Source organism: Amphiprion ocellaris, chromosome 4, assembly GCF_022539595.1.
Source record: "Amphiprion ocellaris isolate individual 3 ecotype Okinawa chromosome 4, ASM2253959v1, whole genome shotgun sequence".
Lineage (NCBI taxonomy): Eukaryota > Metazoa > Chordata > Actinopteri > Pomacentridae > Amphiprion > Amphiprion ocellaris.
In genome coordinates this window covers 13,155,951-13,176,931 of record NC_072769.1, presented here as the reverse complement: position 1 = coordinate 13,176,931, position 20,981 = coordinate 13,155,951, and the positions used below count along the sequence as shown (strand labels likewise).

General features: G+C 43.9%; 1 protein-coding gene across 14 annotated transcripts in view; it reads right to left on the bottom strand.

Moving 5' to 3' along the window:
* The window catches only part of nfixa (nuclear factor I/Xa), a 113,493-nt gene that overhangs the window by 5,317 nt on the left and 87,195 nt on the right, over positions 1–20,981 (bottom strand). For 4 of the 14 annotated variants that reach the window (XM_055010028.1, XM_055010030.1, XM_055010033.1 and 1 more), the window contains 10 exons: positions 18,529–18,591; positions 18,146–18,220; positions 17,712–17,835; positions 17,222–17,257; positions 16,706–16,833; positions 15,510–15,584; positions 10,985–11,113; positions 6,740–6,909; positions 4,962–5,109; positions 2,567–2,655 (listed from right to left, as the gene is read on the bottom strand). In XM_055010028.1, the coding sequence (XP_054866003.1) occupies positions 2,567–2,655; positions 4,962–5,109; positions 6,740–6,909; positions 10,985–11,113; positions 15,510–15,584; positions 16,706–16,833; positions 17,222–17,257; positions 17,712–17,835; positions 18,146–18,220; positions 18,529–18,591 (1,037 nt within the window). The remainder of the gene's footprint in view (positions 1–2,566; positions 2,656–4,961; positions 5,110–6,739; positions 6,910–10,984; positions 11,114–15,509; positions 15,585–16,705; positions 16,834–17,221; positions 17,258–17,711; positions 17,836–18,145; positions 18,221–18,528; positions 18,592–20,981) is intronic. The other 10 variants (XM_055010035.1, XM_055010031.1, XM_055010029.1 and 7 more) reach the window with 10 other exon arrangements.

The window sequence follows — 20,981 nt, the reverse complement described above, 5'->3', positions numbered from 1 at the left end:
CAGACAAATGAATAGAAATATATAAACCTACTCTGTGGTTGAATTGGTCACAGTCAGGTGGAAAAAGCAGACACTGATTTGTCTGGAGCGATTTCAGGCCACCAAGTGTGAATAGCTCTTCATCCACTAGAGGGCCCCCTACTACTCCATTTCTTCCTCACTCACAGTACTTTGCTGAGCTCAGCTGTCCCATGCAGCGTCAAAAAAGTTACCACCTCAACTTCACCACTTGCTGCTTTTAAGAGGGCTGACTCAAGCTTTGGCACTCATTAAAACAGTTGTGTTATTACAGAGTTACAAATGAAATAGGGCAGCAATTTCTGTGTCGGTCTGCATGGGTTTCCAGTGAGCAAACACAGGGCCAGAGCTCTTCTGTCATGTGCTACCAGTTTTACATGTAAGCTGATCCTTCTAGTATGCCTCTGCTCTGCAGACCAGCGTGGTCTCAGGCTACACTGTAAAGCTACTGAGGGCAGCTACTCCAGGGATCCAGTTTCTCGGTTTGATAAGAGGGCAGAGCGGAGGATTTGGCACCGGCCGAGCTCCTCTGGCTGCTTCTGACATTCCACAGGCCTCGGCTCGGGGAGAGCAGCGACCCGCCACACCTTTAACAGCAAATTCTCTGTTGTCCCCCACTCGAGCAAACTCAGAGAAAGTTTCTCCCCCTCTGAACCTCCGTCTATCATCCACCACCTCTGCCTCTCTCTGCAGATAACTCCTCCTCCTGGCTCCAACTTCCCTTAAACGCGTCCTCTTTTCCTCTCTCTCTCTTACTCTGGCTCTCCCAGTGTAATCCTTGGCAGTGGAAAGTGACCCCCCTCCTCTCCCTCTAGCCCCCCCCTTCAAGTCCAAGTTCAACTGCCTATGACATCATGTCTGGTTGCTGCGGGCAACCAGACAGCCGGGACGTGACTGTGGAGTGCAGCGAGCTTCAACTAACTCCCTCTCTCTTTTTTCCCCTCCCTTTCTCTCAGTCCCTCTTACTTTTTTCATACATGCCTCCCTATCTCCCTTGCTCTCTTCCTGCATAGCTGAGGTCTCGCCACCAGAGAGCTCCTTAGACCAGCTTTTCTCTGCTTCTTGCTCTGACAGCAGTGGGAAGACTCTCTCCCTCTGTCTTGGCTAGTTGGCTAGCAGGCAGCACGGCGGGCTGGCAGGGCCATCGTCTGAACCTCACCATATGCCAGAGAACAGCAGGACAGGCAGAGACCTCTGTTACTCGCTCTGGCTGAGGCTGTTGCTGACCTACTAGGCTCGGCTAACTGGGAGGATTTAGTGCCGATGCCCAGGTTTTCGCTGTGGTTGCCGTAAACCCGACAGAAATGCTCAAAGTGGACATTTTTCAATAATGTTTGATAAGCAATAGCAGGAGATAATAAGCGTTCGGAACAGATGTAAGCTGTTGTTTTTTTAGGAGGGAAAATGAGGGGCAAGAGTTTTGGCACGGAGTTGAAGTGTATGTGCACGTGTGCATATGTGCTAACGCGTATTTGGATGGTGTTTGGATGTCCCCTCGGTGCCAGGGCTGCATCTGTAGGAGAGTGGTGCAGGTGGGGAGCTTGAAAATACTAAAGGGAGCAGCAGGAGGAGAGAGGGAGAGAAAGAGAGGGAGGGCTGCCGATACACTGGGGGAGGAGGAGGGGGAGCAGTTGAGCAGAGCTGTGCCGAGGAGGAATGCAGATTGTTTCCATGTGTGTAGAGGACAGGAGAGCCGAGTTGGCTGCAGGCAGGTGCGGTTAGCCCCTAATGAGAAAAGTTGTGTTGGTGATGGAGGAGGCCCAACACACTGCAGCCCAGTGGCAGTGCGCAGCCAAAGCTGAAACCACAATGTAGTGCACTACTGGCCTCACACGCTGCACTAATACACACTGTGGGGCCTAGCAGAGATAAATCAACACTGCTGGAGCTGAAACTAACTGGCACTGCTTATATTCACTGTGGGGAAACTACTGTGGTACAGGCACTGTAAACCAATACTGAAACTAAAGGCCTTGATACATGGGCAACACTCTGTTTCAATGAAACTCCACTCAACACCACTCAACGGAGCAAGTTTGCCATAAATTGATGGCCTATATCTGCATGTTAAAATGAGAAAATATCATTTTTTCCAGTAGCTACTTAGTTTAAATATCAACAGATGACTCTCCATGAAAACTGAGCAGAAAAAGCTAATGAGTCGACTCTGAGTTAAGATTGTTCAATGAAAATATTAAAGTCCTAATTTAGCAAACTGATGAATCTTTATGGATGGCTACACAAAATATTCATCACTGGTGTCATGTTCTGGATCACTGATTGTAGCATGTTGCCAATGCAGCGCTATTGTTGGAGTATTGCCTCTGTATCACGGCCTTCGCTCTGGATGACATGCTTGTTCATTTAAAGCCAAAGACGCTTGCATTGATGGTGTACTGGAGCATGGCATCTACGTACAGCACTGTGCAGAGTTACGCTTGCAGTGGGTGATGACGGAAAAGGAAGAAAAAGACATAAAACAGAGGAGGAGGAGGAGGGAGAGGTGGATATGTGCGTGTTAATTAAATGAGGGAGATTGGCGGGGTACCTGAGTCTGCTGGGGGATATTCAGAAAGTTGTCCCGTGTTCCGATGCCGACAAACCGGTTGGGAGCTGTGGAGCCTGGCGTGGAGTATGCTATAAACAGAGAGATACAAGTGTGTACATGCTTTTACACACACATATACACACTCAGCTCATAGTAGAGTTTGATGCTCTGATCATTATTGATTATTATATTCGGTATATTTTAATAAACTATAAACCTGTAAGGCTATGCCTACGTATAACTGTCAAATTATTTACTTGAAAGAGACAGTAAGGGTCAGGGACACTGATTCCCTAGTAGCCCCACGGGTGATTTGTTTACGTTGTGGGCTGCTTCATTGTTATTTTCCTTTACCTAACCATTTAATCTGTGGTTAAAAAGGGGGCATACAGTCTGTAGTGATTAGAGCTAACATGGTGAAGCTTTTTTCCCCCCAGATATGGCTGCGCTGTTAGTCACAGACCCTCCTCAGCAGCCCCTGGCCTCAATAATAAGCCACAGAAAACCACTAAGGATTCACTGTAAACTTAGTAATAGGGTGACCTATGGAGGGAAATATATTCATCACCAGTGGTAAACAATGCTCTGTTTACATTTTAATAAGTTAAGAGGAGCATCTTGCTGATACAGTGACACCACTCAGTGATGCCACAGGATCAAATTTAGGGCAGTTGTTTTCACCGGACTCCAACATGACAGCTGAGTAGGACCTTTGCTGTGCATGACTTGAGTGAGTTGAAGGGATGGGGATGTGTAGGGGTGACAGAGACAGGGCTGGAAACTGATGCATGAGTGTGGGTGAGAGTGTACCATATGCACGTGTATGTGTTTGTGTGTTTCTGTGTGTCATGTTTTATGACTGTAATTAAAATATCTTGAGAATCATAGACAAAATTAGAGGGGGAGGAAAAAAAATACAGTGATAACAGTCACCGAAATGAGAAAAGAGACGGAAAATACGATATTTATTTATATAGATGTTCATATAAATAAATAAGAGTGACACGTTAATCTGAGAGAGCTGGAAGGTGGGAGGGGAGGAAAAGTTGATAGGACAGGAAGAGGAGAAAAACTTAAAACAAAAGGAGGAGAAGGTGCCCCGGTTGCTCCGTCCAGTGCCCCCTCTTGGTGTGCCTCTCCCATGGCCCGACTCTCGTTCTGCACCTGTTCTGGGTGGAACCAACCAAAGCTTCACCACTCTCTGATGACACTCCTCTCTCTCCCGCTCCCCCAGTATAGCACTAATTAGACAGGTTTGATTAGATATTATCATTCATGTTTAGAAAGATGGGTTGTTCTTGTTATACCGTGATTTTCATGTTTTTTGTTGTTCTCAATTTTTAATTGTTGTGAGATTTGTGTGAAAGTGGCAAGGGGATTGGGTGGTAAAGTGGGGCACGATGTTTTTTGGAGTCCACGCCAACTGCCCTAATTTTGTTCCCTTAAAAAGAAAAAAAGAGAGAAATAAAGGAAAAAGAAACAAAGAAAGGAGGATATGAGAATATATCAAATAAAGAAAAGAAGAAAGCAAAAAAGAAATGAGAGAAGGGGGTAGATTATATCGCCGCTGTCACAGACAGACATGCATAGTCTGCGTTGATCAAAGGCTCGCAGCTACAGAGGCAACGTGCACAGGGCCCTGCTCTGCTCTGCTCCCCCCAAACTACAAAACACATCAAAAAGAAGGGAGAGAAACTACACTGCCTCTTGTGGTGCTAGCAGGAAACCCAACACCAGAGAGAGAAAAGAAGATTTTGAGGAAAGCGAAAGGGTGGAGGAAAGAGGCTGAGGAGGTTTGCAAAGACATGAAGGGAGAAAAGGAGACTGAACTTCAGAACAAGAGGGAGAGCAAAAGATACAGATTAGCTTGAAAGAGGATCTCTGGTTTGGCAAAGGCGTGGCTTCTGCCTTGACAAAATTGGTTCTTGCTGGTACAGTACAGTACAGTACAGTCCATAATGTGATGGATGAAACAGGAGTGAAGCTCCCGGGGCTGCTGAGTGTTTGACAGAGCAGACTGCAACCTTGCTGAAAGCCAACGGTCAACCTGACTGGAAGCAGAAGGCCAGCTAAACTATGAAGAACTATAGCCATTGCAGAAGTCCCAGACCTGTGCTTTTGTAGTAGTAGTTGAACTACAAGATTACAGAAGACAACCCCAGTGTAGCTACTCTACACAAAAATACTGGGACTTCTACGATGGCTACATCTGTTCTTGCCTTCTAAATTTAATTTAGCATTGGGATAAATGTAGGATAAATTTGCTGCTAGCTAAGAGTTAAATAACCTATGGGGGCCTAAAATTGATTCGGACTGGCCTCTATGAAAAGTCAGTGGGGAGACTGGGGCATTAATGGGAGGTTTGTGGAGGGGAGTGGGAGTGGGGGTGACTTACACGGAGATGCGGGTGAGCTGAGTCCACCGTCAGTGGGCGTGCTGATGGTTTTAGAGTCGGGCATGGGGAGGGGCACAGGGCGCGCCACCGGGGGTGGCGGGGGCAGCAGGAAGGAGCCCGGCATTTTGCTCTGGCCACCTCCATTAGGCTGCAGATGGACCATACAGACAGGGTGAGCAGGACACACCCCGAGAAAATACAGCGTACAGGGAGCCAGATAGACACACACACACACACAATGTAAAGACACACAGGCAGAGTCCCACTTAAAGGTAAGAGACTCATATACAGACATACCAGCAACATCCACACAATAAGAGAAATGCACTTAAACTAAAACACACACACTTGCACACAAGGACAAGGGAGATTATTTAATAAAAAAAAAATCACAGTGTGGCCAAAAGTAGTGAGGTAAATAAGAGGTGGAAAAGTGATGAACACTGTCACATATAAGGGCAAAAGAAAAACCAAGTTGTCCACAAGGAACAATGAGGGACTGTTATGGGAAGTAGTTATAGTGCAATGTAAGAATTTATAAAAGGAGGACACATCAGCAATGTGAGAAAAGGATCTGTGCATGATTGTGCAATGTGTGACTGCATATGACAGTTTAAAAAGTATATTGTCGTTAGTGTGTGAAGTGATGAAAACAAAAGGATAATAGGATATGAAAAAAGGGCTTGATAAGTGGATTCAAAGTTGCTCAGAAGGCCAAGTTTACAGTAGAGGTTTACAGTACTACTATGCACCTTAGTGATGTGTGTCAAAAACAATTCAGATGTATCCCTGTAAGGCCAGTTGACAGTCAGCTACATACTGTGTTTTAATATTTGGAGCACGAGTGATTTTGGGCACGTTATTGGGTTTCTCAAGAGGGCATATCGCTTTGCAAATGTTTCACTAAAATCAGGTCCACAGCACCTCCGAAAGGCTCCATCATGTCAAACAAATGCCTGTGTGACCCTACTACTGTGACCCCTATTTAATCTACTCCTCATAAACAACTGTGGACGAGCTTGACTCGACACATGGTGTGTTTCAGTAACCATTCTTACATCCCGCCCTCACTTGTGTACATAAATGTGTTAGCAATATGTTTCTTCATCTTCCACCAAGGGTAAAGAAACATTACTAAAAGTGGCAGTGGGTCTTCAGTATCTGCTCCGGGTTTGTTCCATGCATACCTACCTTTACAACCAGCAGTAATCTTGATGTGTCTACAAATCCTTTATCAGCTGCTCCCAAGTCTCTATAGTAAATCCACTGCCAGCGGCCAATTTCATCCAGACCACACTAGCCCAGTGACCTGCCAGCCCATTTTTTTCCCTTTCTACCTCCATCAATCTGTACACATCTGACAGGCAAGAGGTCCTATTGCCCAACTCTGGAAGAAGGTATTAGATTATATGTTGAACCTGTGATGAGTCAAATGCGGTGTGGCTCCTTCCCCCATAATTTTCTATGTAAGCACACCTGGCTGCCTCCTCCTGTTGATGAATTTGCCCTAAAACCTTTCCCTGGTGAAGCTGTTTCACGTCACAAAGATTGCTTTATGTGCAGGTTTTGGCTCACTTCACCTTGTTGCGCCTGTCATTCTGTGTGCCGACTTCTTTGTGTATTCTTGCTTTCTTTCATTCAACATCTTTAATTAATTCCACAAAACCGATTTCTAAACAGTGTCTGTTTTCTTTTATGTCAGGTTGCATGTCAAACTACTGCAGCATAGCATCCTACGATTACCCCACCTTTGTTTGCAGACCCCATCTATCACTTACCTGTGCACTGGGCTGTCCTGTGCCATCGGTGCACACAAACTGCACAAACTCCTTGAGCGGGTCCTGGTGGTGATGGTAGCGTATGGTGGGGTGGGTGAAGTATGGGCTGGACTGCTGGATGATAGAGGAGGAAGGGAAGTGCAGGGCTGAGGCTGAGGCACGGGGACTCCCTGAGAAGAAAAGGAGATGGGAAAAGGGAGGAAGAAGAGAAAAGTAAGGAGAAGAGAGAAAAAAAGTGAAAACAATACAATAAAGTTCAAGTTACTGTGTTATATTTCTACTCAAACACAGCACAGATGTTAAACACACATAACTCTCTACTAGGGCTGGGCGATAAATCGATTTTATCGATTAATTCGAGTTTGTACTTTATGTCGATTTGTTTTAATGAAAATCAATTTTCTCATCAACATCCGCCACCAACGCCTTCCCGCTGGGCTCCCGTAGTTCAGAGTGCGCCCCCCCACTTGATACACAAACAACATGGTGGCGAGCGGTGCACATCTAAAGGCGCGTGTCCACTAGATGCGATTTTCCCGCACTGCAACGCGCCACATTTGAAAATCGCACGGATGGTGGGCGGTCACTAGCGGACCACAACATGGTCACATGACAGCGCTGAGCAACAGCAGGCCGCTACGTGGTCATGTGACCAAGCTTTCAGCTGGACAGTCCGGCAGACAAGTCGGATAAACACAGTGGCTTGGCCGCAAATTTTCCCTTTTGTTTCAAAAAACAGCGTAAAGTATTTCTGAAAGCATTTGAAGCGATAAATAATCTGCAGCAGCTGAGTCTGTCCTCGTTTTAGGTCACTGACGCCTAGCTTAGAAGTTTGAGGACAGTTTAACGATGCGTGGAATCTCTGCACGCTGCATGCAATTTGCATAAAGTAGAACTCAGTCTACTTTATGCAAATGAGCTGCAGCCCTCTCCAGGTAAACACAACGGATCACAGCTGGAAACGCACCGCAACCGGACCAGCATGCCACATGCTGCGCATTTCCAGCTGCAATCCGGTGTGTTTACCTGGAGAGGGCTGCAGCTCATTTGCATAAAGTAGACTGGACTCCGGCGTGCAGAGATTAGGTAGGGGGTACAAAAAAAATCGGATAAATCGTGAATCGGGATTTTTTGTGAAAAAATCGGAGATTTTTTTTTAGGCCATATCGCCTAGCCCTACTCTCTACCCACTGTAATATTCAGTGCATTAAGCATGCACACCTATGACACAATTTAACATGCACATGTTTTAACTAAGCACCAAGACAGCTGGCATCAAAGACCAGGTTGCGGTTTAGGCCTATTATTGTCCTAACACAGAAAATAGCTGTGACATTCTCTCGTGGTTGACTGACTGAAGCTGTTTCTGCTTACAAATGACTGGCATTATCCCTGGCTATTGGGCAACATCTGGTCCCATTCATTTTATAAATCAGCCCACTAGATTTCTCTGTACCTCTGTTAAGCCTGGCATCACTACACATGCACACGCACATGCACACTTCCGCAGCCGCATACACGCTAGTGGTGTGTTACAGTATTTTCTACCTTCTGCTTCCTCTTCATTTCGGTCTCTTTCTCTCTCTCTCTCACCCACACATACACAAATCACTAGGGTATGACAGAGCCACACACACACTGGGTTTTTCCACTTTTGTTTTATTGCTTGTCAGTGATGTGTAATCAATCAGCGGCAAATCCTTGCTGTGCTGTTCTGCCCAGTAGTTTGAAGCTTGAGAGAGAATCTCCCCTCTGCTCCCAACCGACCACAAAACACCTCCCAGAGACATTAGTCAGACAGTTAGCCAACCGCACACGTATACACACACACACACACACACACACACACACACACACACACACACACACACACACACACACACACACACACACACACACACACACACACACATACACTCGGCTCCACTGTCTGTCTTGTCTGCTGTGATTCTATGGCTCTGGCAATTTGGCACACCAAACTAAAGAGGCAAGCTGCTAGGTGAGGGGAGCATGGCGAACAAGCATCTGTGATTATGTCTGTCACCTGCTATCTCCTGTGTATACTGTCCTCACTGTACTCACAAAGTGGGTAAGTCCCTGTTTGTTCAAACTTCTCTTGTTTTTGTATAACTGGCGTCCACATCTTTTTTGTTTCGGGGTTGGAATGTGTCTGTGTTTTCTGTGGGCAGATGAATTTTGTGTGTCTCTGTGTTTGTATCTTTGTGCGCATGTATTTTTGGAGTCTGTATAAATGTGTTATGTCTGTCACAATTTTATGTGTCTTTTACATATATTGCTGTGTGTGTGTGTGTGTGTGTGTGTCTGTGTGTGTGTGTATGCGTGTGCCACAATGGCAGACTCTCCAGACAAGTATTATCAGGCAACAATCAATCTGGCAGCTCTCCATGGCACAGTGGAGCCAAAAAACAGGGCATAAACCATCCAGTCCATACCCCACTACAGTCACACTCACCAGACCTATGCAACAAAAGCTTTCAGTTTCAACCCATCCAATGCAAGACATGCTTGCTAACTGCTTCTCCCCCATCTCTGTCTACCCCATCTCTCTTTTCATCCCTCTCTCCTTCCCTCCCTGCATCATCCTCCAGTCTCTTTATAGAACGAAGGCCTCTGAGGGACATTCCATTTGGATGGCAGCCATTTTAGCACAGCGCGTCCTCCACAAGAGTGTAAATTTACACATGCATGCATGTGTGTATTCTTGTGTACGTGCGCAAATGCACCAAGACAAAATCTCTGAACACTGTCTCATTACAGCCTCTCTATTACACGAAAAACTCTTAGCCAACAGTCTGCACACACATTCTGAAGAGTGTATGAAGTTGGTCGAGCTGGTCCCTCACACTCTTTTTAACACGTGCAAAAAACAGAGCAGCAAATTTTACCAATCAATTTAAGATTCAATCTGGTGTTTAGGATTCTTTAAGAGGCTATGAAAATGCTCTGTGCAAACAAACAATGTTGCGTAATGGTGGGAAATCCAGCCAGAACTATATTTTCTAAATATACTGTGGGGAGCTCCGCAAGTAAAATTCAATACGTTTCAACACGGAGGGCAATGAGTCCAAACGACCTTTACATGGCAGGTCTCGTTTGGCTGTGGACCAATCCATCCCTTTGAGAGACAAATGGAATGAGAGGGAGAGACAGAGAGAGGAGGACATATTTATTCCTTTGAAAAGTGAGACCGGTCTACAGGGACTTGTTGGCAAACTTGAGATCCTGGAGACTTTGGGAATTCTCTGACTGGAGATGGAAAAACCATGCTGGTTATCCTATAGGACTGAAAAGCCCTTATGAGGACAACTTGCCCTTACTGTCTCTACTGAATCAAGACCTTGGAAACACTGGAGGTTACTAAAGGGTTTTATCTACTTTAGTGTGCATATTTGTAAATATATGGGTTGCTTTTGCTTGAGAAAAGACAGAGAAAAAAACCCTTCCTAACAAATCTTTCAAAGAACAAAAATCCAAATGAGATGGCATGTTTGAATGTTAAAAAAAAAAAAACAAAAACAGAAAAAAAACCCCGTAATGACGCACTGATTGGCTCCAATATGCACTGTGGCAAAGCAAACCCGACTGCTGGCAGCCATTTGTTCTCTGCTGCCCTTTTCTTGCCTATATAATAAAAAAAATTAACATTTTCACTTTAGTGTGTCTCATTGCTCCATGTGCTAAGTTTATGCAGCAAGTAAATGTCATTATATCATAATGAACAGCTTTGTCATGTTAAATGTAAGGTCTGTCTTTGAGAAAAAACATTACAACAAATGCATGAAGCAGTAAGATGTGAGGCAAATGAGTCACAAAGGCATGGATGCAGCATCAGTACCATGCAATGATAATATTAAAAACACAAGCACAACAATGGTGGTAAAAATGGATGGATGGAGAGAGACTGAAAGAGAGAGAGAGAGGAATTTATGCCAAGCCATGATGATAGCAGTAACACTGAAGAGGTGAAACTCTGCAGGCATATTGCTTCTCAGCAGTTGCAACTGTAGGATTGGAAAGTTTTCGTCTGTTTTCTCAGCAAGTACGTTTAGGATTTATCATTTTCAGGCACACGACTGTAGAATTTATTTAGTTTGTTTCAAGAGGAGTTTTGCTGCTGTAAATATGGCAATCTAGGATCAAGTTCGACAGTCCCTTTCCTTCTCTCTCTTTTTCAGATTATAAAAAGGGGGGGGGGGTTGTTGGGTTTCATGGCAGGGCTCTCACCTGGTCTCACTCCTGCCAGCACAGGCAGCGGGTGGTGTGTGAACGCCATGCGGGGGGACCTCGTCTGGGAAGTCAGGGCGTTGAAATCAAACTTCCCCGGCTTCTTAAGTGAACCAGGCGAGGACAGTCCTGGCGAAAAAAAAAAATGGGATCAACAAAAAAAGTGGGGGGGAGAGGGAGGAGAAGAGAGAGGTGGTTTTAATCAACAAAATGTTGCTTATTTGATTGGCTACACTAAAAAAGAAAAAAATCAATTTGATTTTTATTGAAGGGGACTTGAGCAATAATGATTTTCTGATTAGTTTGTTTAATTTTCTCATTGGTTGATGGCAGTGCATTGTTTCCTGTCCCTTTTGGCTGTTGGCCATTGATTCCCGTTCCTTTCAATGAGCCATTCGGAGGACTCTGTAAATGTTGCAATCAGAAGGCATAAAGATGCTCAAAAGACCCAAGAAAACTTGATTGCTAATAATAGGGTTTTACTACTGCTAGGTAGTAATAATTCATACAGAGATACACTCAGGATTCCAAGCTCCCAGCTTTATGGTCATAAAATGCGAGCTGAGCAATATATGACAAGTGCATGTCTTCAAAGGAAAAAAGGAGAAAAATAGCTAAATCCAAACTGAATCTGGTCTTTGTTTTCGTGCCAAAGAACATCTGTAGCTATAATAATTCCTGCTGTGCCACTGTATGTTTTTCTGTCTCATCTCTGTTTCTCTCTCTCTTTCAGGTGCCAACTCTAGGGTTTCTCTGTGTACGAGCAAGGCCACCATACAGCCACAGTCAGCTAGTTGTGGTCTGGTTTCAGCAAAGCTCACAGGCCGGCTGCACGAAAAGACGGCTTCATTCAGAAATAGCACACACTGTACAGTATGGACACGGCAGCTGCTGAGTGCGAAAGACAAGCAGACGGACAGAGAAAGGAGACAGAGGGAGGGAGAGAGAGAGAAAGAAAGAGAAAGAGAGGCGAGAAGAACGTGGGAGACATGAAAATATGTGAGGGAGCAAGAGAGCAAAGCAGAACCTGTGAAAAATGCAGCAATGTCTTTTTTCTTTATGGCATTGCCCTGACAACACGTATGAAATTGGAATGTCATAAGATGTTAAATATGGTTATTATCTCTCTTGCACACACACTCACATGCGTCTGAACACACTTAAAAGGCCACCACATTAAACTGATGAAACAACAGACAAATTCCTTCATCCGCAAGTTTTATTCTAATCTTCCTAACAAATAAGGGGTGCGATACTGTTCGCTTCATAACTTTTTTAGCCTCTTGTTTTGTAGTCTATTTCTGTGGCCCCTCCGCATCAAATAAGGCATTAAATACGATTCCTCCTCAGTTCTCCAGCTGGAGATGTGTGAAAGTCTATGGGAGCGTGGAGGCGTGTAAAACCTTCCCTCCCTGTGTGAAAGAGTTAAGTCTCAAGCAGGTGGGAGTGAATATGTGTGAACCATTTATGTCTTTAGCAGACATATATTCCCCCCTCCCCAAATGAAGCGGGAGTCTGGGGGCGTATTGTACTGTCAGACAGATTCCAAGCATGAAAACAACCCCAGTCCCACTTCTGACACCAGCAGTTAGCAGTGATTGCTATGACACTGTCAAACTGGTGGGAGAAAGGTGGAAATAAGAGAAGTCTGCAGAGACTGAAAGATGCAAAGACACCGGAGGGGAGAGATGGGAAAGACTGAGATTTGGTGAAAGTGTAAAAACCAGAACCTTACAGATTAAACAAATATGATTTCAGAGAGGCAGTCTTACATGCTTGTATTTTGGAAGCAGAAAATTAATCTTTAATATAGAAATCATAGCGAGGAAACACAGAGAAGATCAGATGAAGACTGACATCTGCGCATAGAGGAAGTTATAGCACTGCCACTATCAGCAAGGGAATGCTAAGGACAATATTTCTGTACATCCGAGACTGAGCGATGGTCTGATCTGATTTGTGTGTGTGTGTGTGTGTGTGTGTGTGTATGTGTGTGTGTGTGCGCCACAACTGCACTGTTTCCTCTTCTGGCAAGCCTTAGTATTTCACTGGCAACCAATCAAGCGTTCCCATGATGACCCTTCTGTCTCTTTGCACTAACAGGCCTGCCACCAGATGCGCCTCTGAAGAACACACAGGCGCAGACACACACACACAAACACACTCACACACAGTTGGAAAAGACAGGAGATAGCGGTTTAAGCAAGTATAGGAAAGTTGGGGGATTCAGTCTCTCCAGTGATTTAAACTACACATGTCCATAACCAAAAGTCCAGCCATATCCCCTGAAGGGCTTGTAACATTTAACTCAAATGCACCAATCAAGGCCCCCACCACCACAAGTCTCTGGGGTGTCAGAAATATTTCACAATCATTTGGAACTAATATGAAATTATGGTTGTTTCGATTGCCTCCACTAACTTCCCCCACCCCCCTTCCCCCCGTGGAGCAGATGTCTCCAGCATCCTCATGGATCCCAAGGCTACACACACACGGAAACACCATCTGGGACCATGCTTCAGCTGTGCATGTGTGTGTCTGACTGGGCTGTGTGATGTGTGTGCAGAAATCCATAATGTCTATATATCTGAATGTAACCACATTTGTGTGATTTATATGTATGAATGCATCTTCATACATCTGTGTGTGTGTGTGTTGCTGGATGTGTGTGGTTATGGAGAAAGTCAGGAGGAGTAAATGCTGCTATGGACAGACTGTGAGCTGTACTGGTGGAGTTTGATTTAGAAGTTCCTGAGTTTGTTTGTTTGTTTGTTTGTGTGTGTGTGTGTGTGTGCGCGTGTTACTTGTTTATATATCCCCCACCTGAACAGGAATTCCCTGATGAGATATGCCAGTGGCAGGTGGAATTCTTTGGAAAATCAGATGCATGCTGTACCAAAATCACACATTCAGTGCTCCCTGCTACTTTGCTCTCCCATACATATCAATCTCGTGTTATTTGCTTGGATTGTCTTGACTAAAAAATGTTTTATGCTAGCCATGGCTTAAAATTATTCCCAAACCCACACACAAAAAGGCTGATAATTACAAAAGCTTTTGGCTTTCCAATTTTTCACTTGGATTTCGTAAATTAATTGGGTAAAGGGTCCAGATTTGCATGCTATTCTACACCCTTATTTGCCAAACTCATTAGGCGGTGTACAAGGCTGTGTGCTGCACTTTGGATGGTAAGGGGGAGATGCGCATACACACAGAGGAATAGAGAGAGAGAGACAGGAAAAAGATGGGAGGTGAGGCTCTGGTGCGCTAAGGCGTGCAGGAGCCTCTGTTGTGGCTCTGATGAGCAGCCTCTTAATTACATTTACAGCTAAGTGGAGCAGGAGCAGAAGAGCAGCCGCTGAGGCTCGACTGAGAGTAGAGTGGGGCAAAATCTAACCAAGGCTCTTGGCTCCTCTAGCTCACACCCTGATAACCCTTCTCTCTCATTAGTTATCACCAGTGAGTACACCAAAGTCTTCTTCTCTCCTCTCTTCCTTCTTGCACCACCCCCTTTTTAAAATCCACTTGCCTAATTTGTGGTTCTCGCTCCACCTTCTCTCCACTGACATGTTTCTCCCTCCCCAGGGCCCTTCTTGCTGTACACGTTTTCAATTAGACAGAAGGGAGACAGGGATGGAGGGCTGAAGGGAGAGCTAGGGAGCATGAGGAAGGGTTTTACACCTCTGATCCAAAGAAGTGTCTTAATGAGGGATTTGAGTAGAGGGAGGGATGGAGACAAGGTGGGAACCTGAACACCTGCAGGGGTGGGGAGTATGATAAGCATGTGTGTTTCAATGTGTGAACGTCTGCGTGAGAGGGAGGAATGTAAGAGTGAGTCACTGCAACTGGGCCATCTATGTATGTACAGTACAAGTGCATGTATGTGTATGTTGGGGGTGGGGGGCGTCGGTATGTACATGAGTAAGTCACTGTACAAGTGTGTGTGTGTGTTTGAGAAAGTCAGAATAGGTACATTGAGTGAATATGCCTGCTGGTGTTGTCAGTGCCAGCTTGGTGACATCAGTTTAGTTAAAGTGTCGCTTGGAGGGACTGACAAGACTTCAGAGAGATAAAGCCAGAGATCTGAGATGAGCTACTTGTAGCCTCACATTACACACAGAATAAACCTCCAACTGGATAATCCTTCACAATCATGCCACTGTATATCACAGGAAATGTACTGTCAATAAGCAAAACTTTGATCAGCAGCAATGACATCAATCTGTTAACTAATAAACATTACTGAAATTATTACACAAGTTAAGTGCCATTTGTGGCATGCATCCTTGTCCTGACCACATTTGTACAGCTTACAAAAACACACACACACATATATGTATATATATATATATATATATATATATATATATATATATATATATATATATATATATATATATATATATATATAAAAAATACAGACACACACACACACTGGGGAGTATGAATGACTGAGCTATATAAAGGCTGATAAATAGCAAATATATATGTAAATATATATGAGTGTAATCAATGTTGTTCTAACCATGGTAAGGAAACTGCACGCCATCGTTTTCATGTTTTATCTTCCTCTCCTGCACACTCGCCAAATGGTGCTGCACTGAAAGTGAAGAAGGGTATTGTTAACAATGAGATAGGGTAAGAGTGAAAGAGAGAGAGAGACAAAAAGAGAGAGAAAGACAGACAGAGAGAGAGACAGAATAAGAAGGAAAGAAAGGTAGTTTAGAGTGAGCATTTGTGTATGATGTAGGTAGTGAATGACTGATAACTGACACAACATCAAGTAAACTATATGCATGGTTATAGCTTTAACGTGAGGGTAAGGAATTGAATAAGAGAAATGTTTTCTTGTGGTTGTATGAAGGATGAGATAGTATTACTGAGGAGGTAGAATAAAGAGGGAAATGTCAAAAGCTGAATCATAGAAGTACTGGTCTCTGCCAAAACAATGGAAATACTAACATAAAGCCTTAATACAGGCTGCTGTTAACTATTATATCATCCTTAATCTTGTCATTTATATCCCCTGTGTCTGGAGCCATGTGGTGGATAGCATTTAGCACCATCCATGATAAATTAAATTTTCTGGGGTTATTGTGATGATGTTAGAGAGAAATTGTGACCAGAAATGGCACAGACTGTAATTTAAAACATGCTGATGCTTGTATAAACCCGTTTACTGAACCAAAATAGAAGACATTATTTCAAATCAGTGTAAAATAGCCTCAGCCACAGGGTGAAGCTGATGACTGTGCAATTGTTACTTGGCCAAATACATTTTTGGGAGTAGACCTAAACTGGGTCTTTCAACGTGTGTCTAAACATCCATTATTTTGGCAGGTATTTGAATGTTTTTGTCATCGAAAATCAATGCCATTTTAAATATCTTATACACTGAGCAGAAGGTAAGGCAGTATATATTTAAACAACTTATATAATTTGGTCTTATATGACCAATAGATACAGGTCAATCATGGTCATCTATTTCAATATTATATAAAGGAAGCATTTTTCTCTAAACAAGTGGTTCTAGGTGCTGCTTCCTCTGAACTGAAGTCACCAGAGTGAAGGCAGTTGACTGAGGTGGGGAGTGTGGAGAAGTGACAAAGTCGGGTGGAGGCATCAGTCTGGACTTTGGTGGTGGGGGTCAGGCAGGAGGGCGTGAAAGTTTCATGATGGTTGTGCAGCAGGTGACAGGTGTGGGGTGGGGTAGGAGGGTACCTGCATCCATGTCATTGGGCCACGCACTGGACTGGGAGGAGCTGGCAGCAGGCGAGCGTCCAGGGTAGAAAACATCATCCGTGGGGCTCTCCAGCTCGCTGTCGTCTAAGGACTTCCTCTTGGTGGAGCTGGGGGCATGGAAGGACATTTGGTGGGTGGAATAAAAGTTAGAGGCAGAAAGAGAGGGCAAAAAGAAGCATGATTTTTTTTAGTCTATGACTGCATGGGTTCTACGGTAGAACACCTAGCACAAATAGCAACTAGAAAGTATTCACATTAACAGGCTTCAAGCATTGCATCTAAGAGGAAAAAAATATTACTATTGCAAAGTCTTGGAGCTGAACAGACAAAGCACAAGGAATGTCAAAACTATGAATGAAAAAGGAGGAAAACAGCAAGAAAAGACAGACAGCAGAGACAGCCACAAATTAAGACTCTCTCTATGTGTGTGTATGTCTGTGTGTTTTCCTGTGCATGTGTGTCCGTAATCTGGATCTTTTAGGTGTATATAACTACCTCCGTGGAAGGTTTGCGTACAACTCCACCTCAGACCTAAAGTGACAGCAGATGACAGAGGTAAGAAGAGAGGAAGTTTAGAAAGACACAAAAGAAGAAAAAGCAGAAAGAGCCATCATACATTCACAAAGAGGAGAGCAGCTAACAGAGAGACACACATATATATAAAGAGGTTCCAAGACTGGGAATGGATTAAATACCACTAACGGCTGAAAACCTCAATGAAATGGCGTACTTCATTGGCTTTGTAATAAGATGCAATATATCGTTGGCAAATAATACAGCACTGTGATTTCACACTTCCCTCTAGTTTGCCCTTGGCATCACAGAGATTTACAAACCAAGGCAGATCTGCTAAAGCCACATGGTGGTTTCACCCACTGGAAACTCTACTCATGGTAGACAGCTGTACCTTCATAATGGTCATGGATGCTTCCTCTACACTCTACACTATTGTTGTCAGTGTAGAAACAGTGCTGGGACTGTTTACCTGGTGGAAGGAGGGGAGGTGAGGGAGCGCCGTCCCAGAGCCACCTGGTTAATGTTGTAGTAGCTGGGACTGCTGTCCAGGTCAGCCAGTGAGAAGTTAGGACCTGATGCTGTTGCTACAGGAGCTGACGAGAGAAAATAAAAAAAGAGTTGGAGGAGAAAAAAAGGGAACAAGACAGAGAAACTGTTTTTAAGGTTCAGTTTAGTCTTCAGTTTTAGTTTTTAAAAAGAGTAAAATAGTCATCCACAGAGTTGTACTGTGTCAGAAATACATGCACTCAAAAAGAATCTACTGGGTTGTAGTAGGTTCCTTTAGCATAAATACCTCATTAAAATATTGTGCCATTTTATTTTTGACTGATAAATACAAAAACATTTGCAAACTGCAAATCATACTGTAAAACTGTAATTGTTGTGTTTTATTTTTCTACTTACTCTGTGACACCCTGACCAACTCCGCCACATTCCACACCCCTGAAGTGACGAAGCAGTCCTGGAAACTCAGGTGCCCTGTTCAGAAATGATGTTGGTCAGGACTTTACATGAACACACAAAAGCTTTAGAGAAAAATAATGCATCCAAAATACACACAGTTGGGTTTAAACACCCCCATGTTCCCTCAAAAAAGGAAATCACACGCCTTTCAGAGGGCAGCCATCTGCATCTCTGTTTGTGGAGCAACATCTGTGTGAGTGTGTTTGCTAATTAGATCCACAATTGGAATATGTTAAGAATGATATCCATGATAGAATCAATTCTAGTATGCTGATTTGACAGTGTTTGGACATGGACGTGTGTGTTGGTGTGTGTATACCTACCATTGGGAGGTGGTTTGATGTCTGTGTCCCCCTGTTGGCTGGAACTGTCTGATTGTCCAGATTCTACATTAAAACAGAAACAAAGAGGACAGAAAAGAGAAAGGCAAATGGTTAGGACCTGGTTTGTATGATTAACAAACTAATAAAAACACACTGAACTGTGTACAATGTCTCAAAGAATCGTAGCTACAGATGTGTCTTAGTGAGGGTTTTAACCACAAATAGCAACCTCTTGATGTACACCAAACATAGACTTGACACCCACTTGTCAAGAATATGGTGAAGAATGACTTATGACCAGATTACTTTTTTTACATATCTCGATAGACCTGTGTCAGTGGTTTTTGCAACACAGAACTCTGTAAGAACGGTTTATGTCCTGCAACCCTACTGTAACATTCCTCTGTGTAACTGTCCATGGATTATTTTTACTGACAGTTGTGCTTTGGCATTCTGTTTTGACATTCTCAGTTACCCAAGGGAGAACTGCTCTTTTGTATTTCTTTATATATTGTATTGACAAACGGGCAGCACAATCATCAAATGTGCACTGTTGACCACAATTTCTATTCACTGATGTCTTTCCCATAGAGCTAAATGTAGATGTCACCGTTCTTATAAAAACACTGGGCAGTTAAGCAGTGTTTGTGTCCGAAGCTCCTGCCATCTGTGCCCCCGTTCAAAGCCTTTTAGATCTTTTCCTCTTGCTATCTGGATACCAGATCATATTCAAGTTGACCTGCTCAGCACTGTTATAGATTTAACAAAGCATGATTGCATTTTAATTCCTTAATAGTACCATGAAATGCACCTATATCTACATTAGTCATTGATTTAGGCTTTTCCTTTTAATTTGTCACCCGTCTGTGTGTATCCACGCTGCCAGGACTGTGACATCTGAGGTGTGAGCGGGAATAAGAGGGACTTGCAGTATGTGCTGGGGTATGGTATACATCTTGTGAAGAATGTGTGTGAATTCACACATTTTTGTGTGGCAGTCTTGTATCTAAGAATGTTCTCTCCCCTCTCCCTCTGTCCCTACAGACTTCAGGTGCAATGATTTACAGTGTGCTGCTATGCCATTTAGTATCTAACCACGCAATCATATCCCTCACCCTAATCCTATTTAATACTTTCTTGCTGGTAGGGATTTATTCTGCGTAAACAGAACACCTTATACACACACACACACACACGCACATGCACACACACACATGAACACACACATAAATGAACACAAACCCACACAATCATGCACACACTCTCTCAATATGCTTCTTTCTCTAATTTTTGTTTCATACTTTAATGCAGGCTGTAATCCTTGCATGAACACACATTAATACATACATACTCACTCACACAAACACAGATTGAATGAAAAGGCTGTCCATGCCAGTTTGGTGGCCCCGAGGGATCTGAGGCAGAGCATGGTAAAGTTGAGGCAAAGCTCTTCCCTTTGGGATCAAAGGATAGCAGGGAAAAACACACACACATTTGCACAATCGCACACCTGTTATAACTGGTCTACGAAAGCACTGGGGCTTCGCTCACATGAGCAGACAAAAACTTGCCAAGTCTTGGCAACACAGGGGTACAATTAGATGTGAAGGAGCAACAGGCTGAAAGAGGAGGTTGCAAAATGAGGTTTTGTAGCATGAGTCCTGATAAAACAAGGCCTAACAACAGTGCATTCTTGTCAAAGCTGTCAGAATATATGTCTTGTATGTATGCATCTATTTATGGATATGTAACACTGGCTGGGCATCTGTATGCATTTTTTTGCACTTCTTGACCAGAACGATGACTTTGTAAAAGAGACTGAGCTCCATTTCCTGGACGGATGTGGTGTGAGGGTCTAATGCTATTGGTTGCCCATTCAGGCCAAGCTAGGCTATAGCGAGCTAGCAAGCTAAGTAAAGTAGGTGTTTATCTGCAGGCTGTAGGTGATAACAGAGCACACAGACTCCTGCCAGCAGCACTTGCCTTGCAGCCACACTAAGCCACAGATTACTGAGCAGAAACAATAACAGACCTGTCTCGCTGCCTACGAAGCACTGCTTATCCACAGAGAGAGGGGCGAGACAGACAAGAGCAAGACTGAAAGAAAGAAAGAGCACAGAAATGAAAGAGAGCTTCTTTTCCCCCTCTCTTCTCATTCAGAATCTCTCGCTCTTCTGTGTCTCTCACTGGCTGGGTGTAATCCTGGCAGCCATCTTAGAGCTTGGCAGCCATCTTAGCATTGGCGGTAGTGCCACATTCCAGCTAACTGACGGCACTCGCTCCAAACATACGAGGCTGCACCCCCACCACGCACGCACCCAGACACATTCAAATACACACACATACATACATGGACAAACATTGAGGTACACACTCAGAGTAAACATATATGATGGCCAATGAAAGCTGTTGAGAAAACAACCTGACTTCACTGGACTTTTTACCGTCATGTA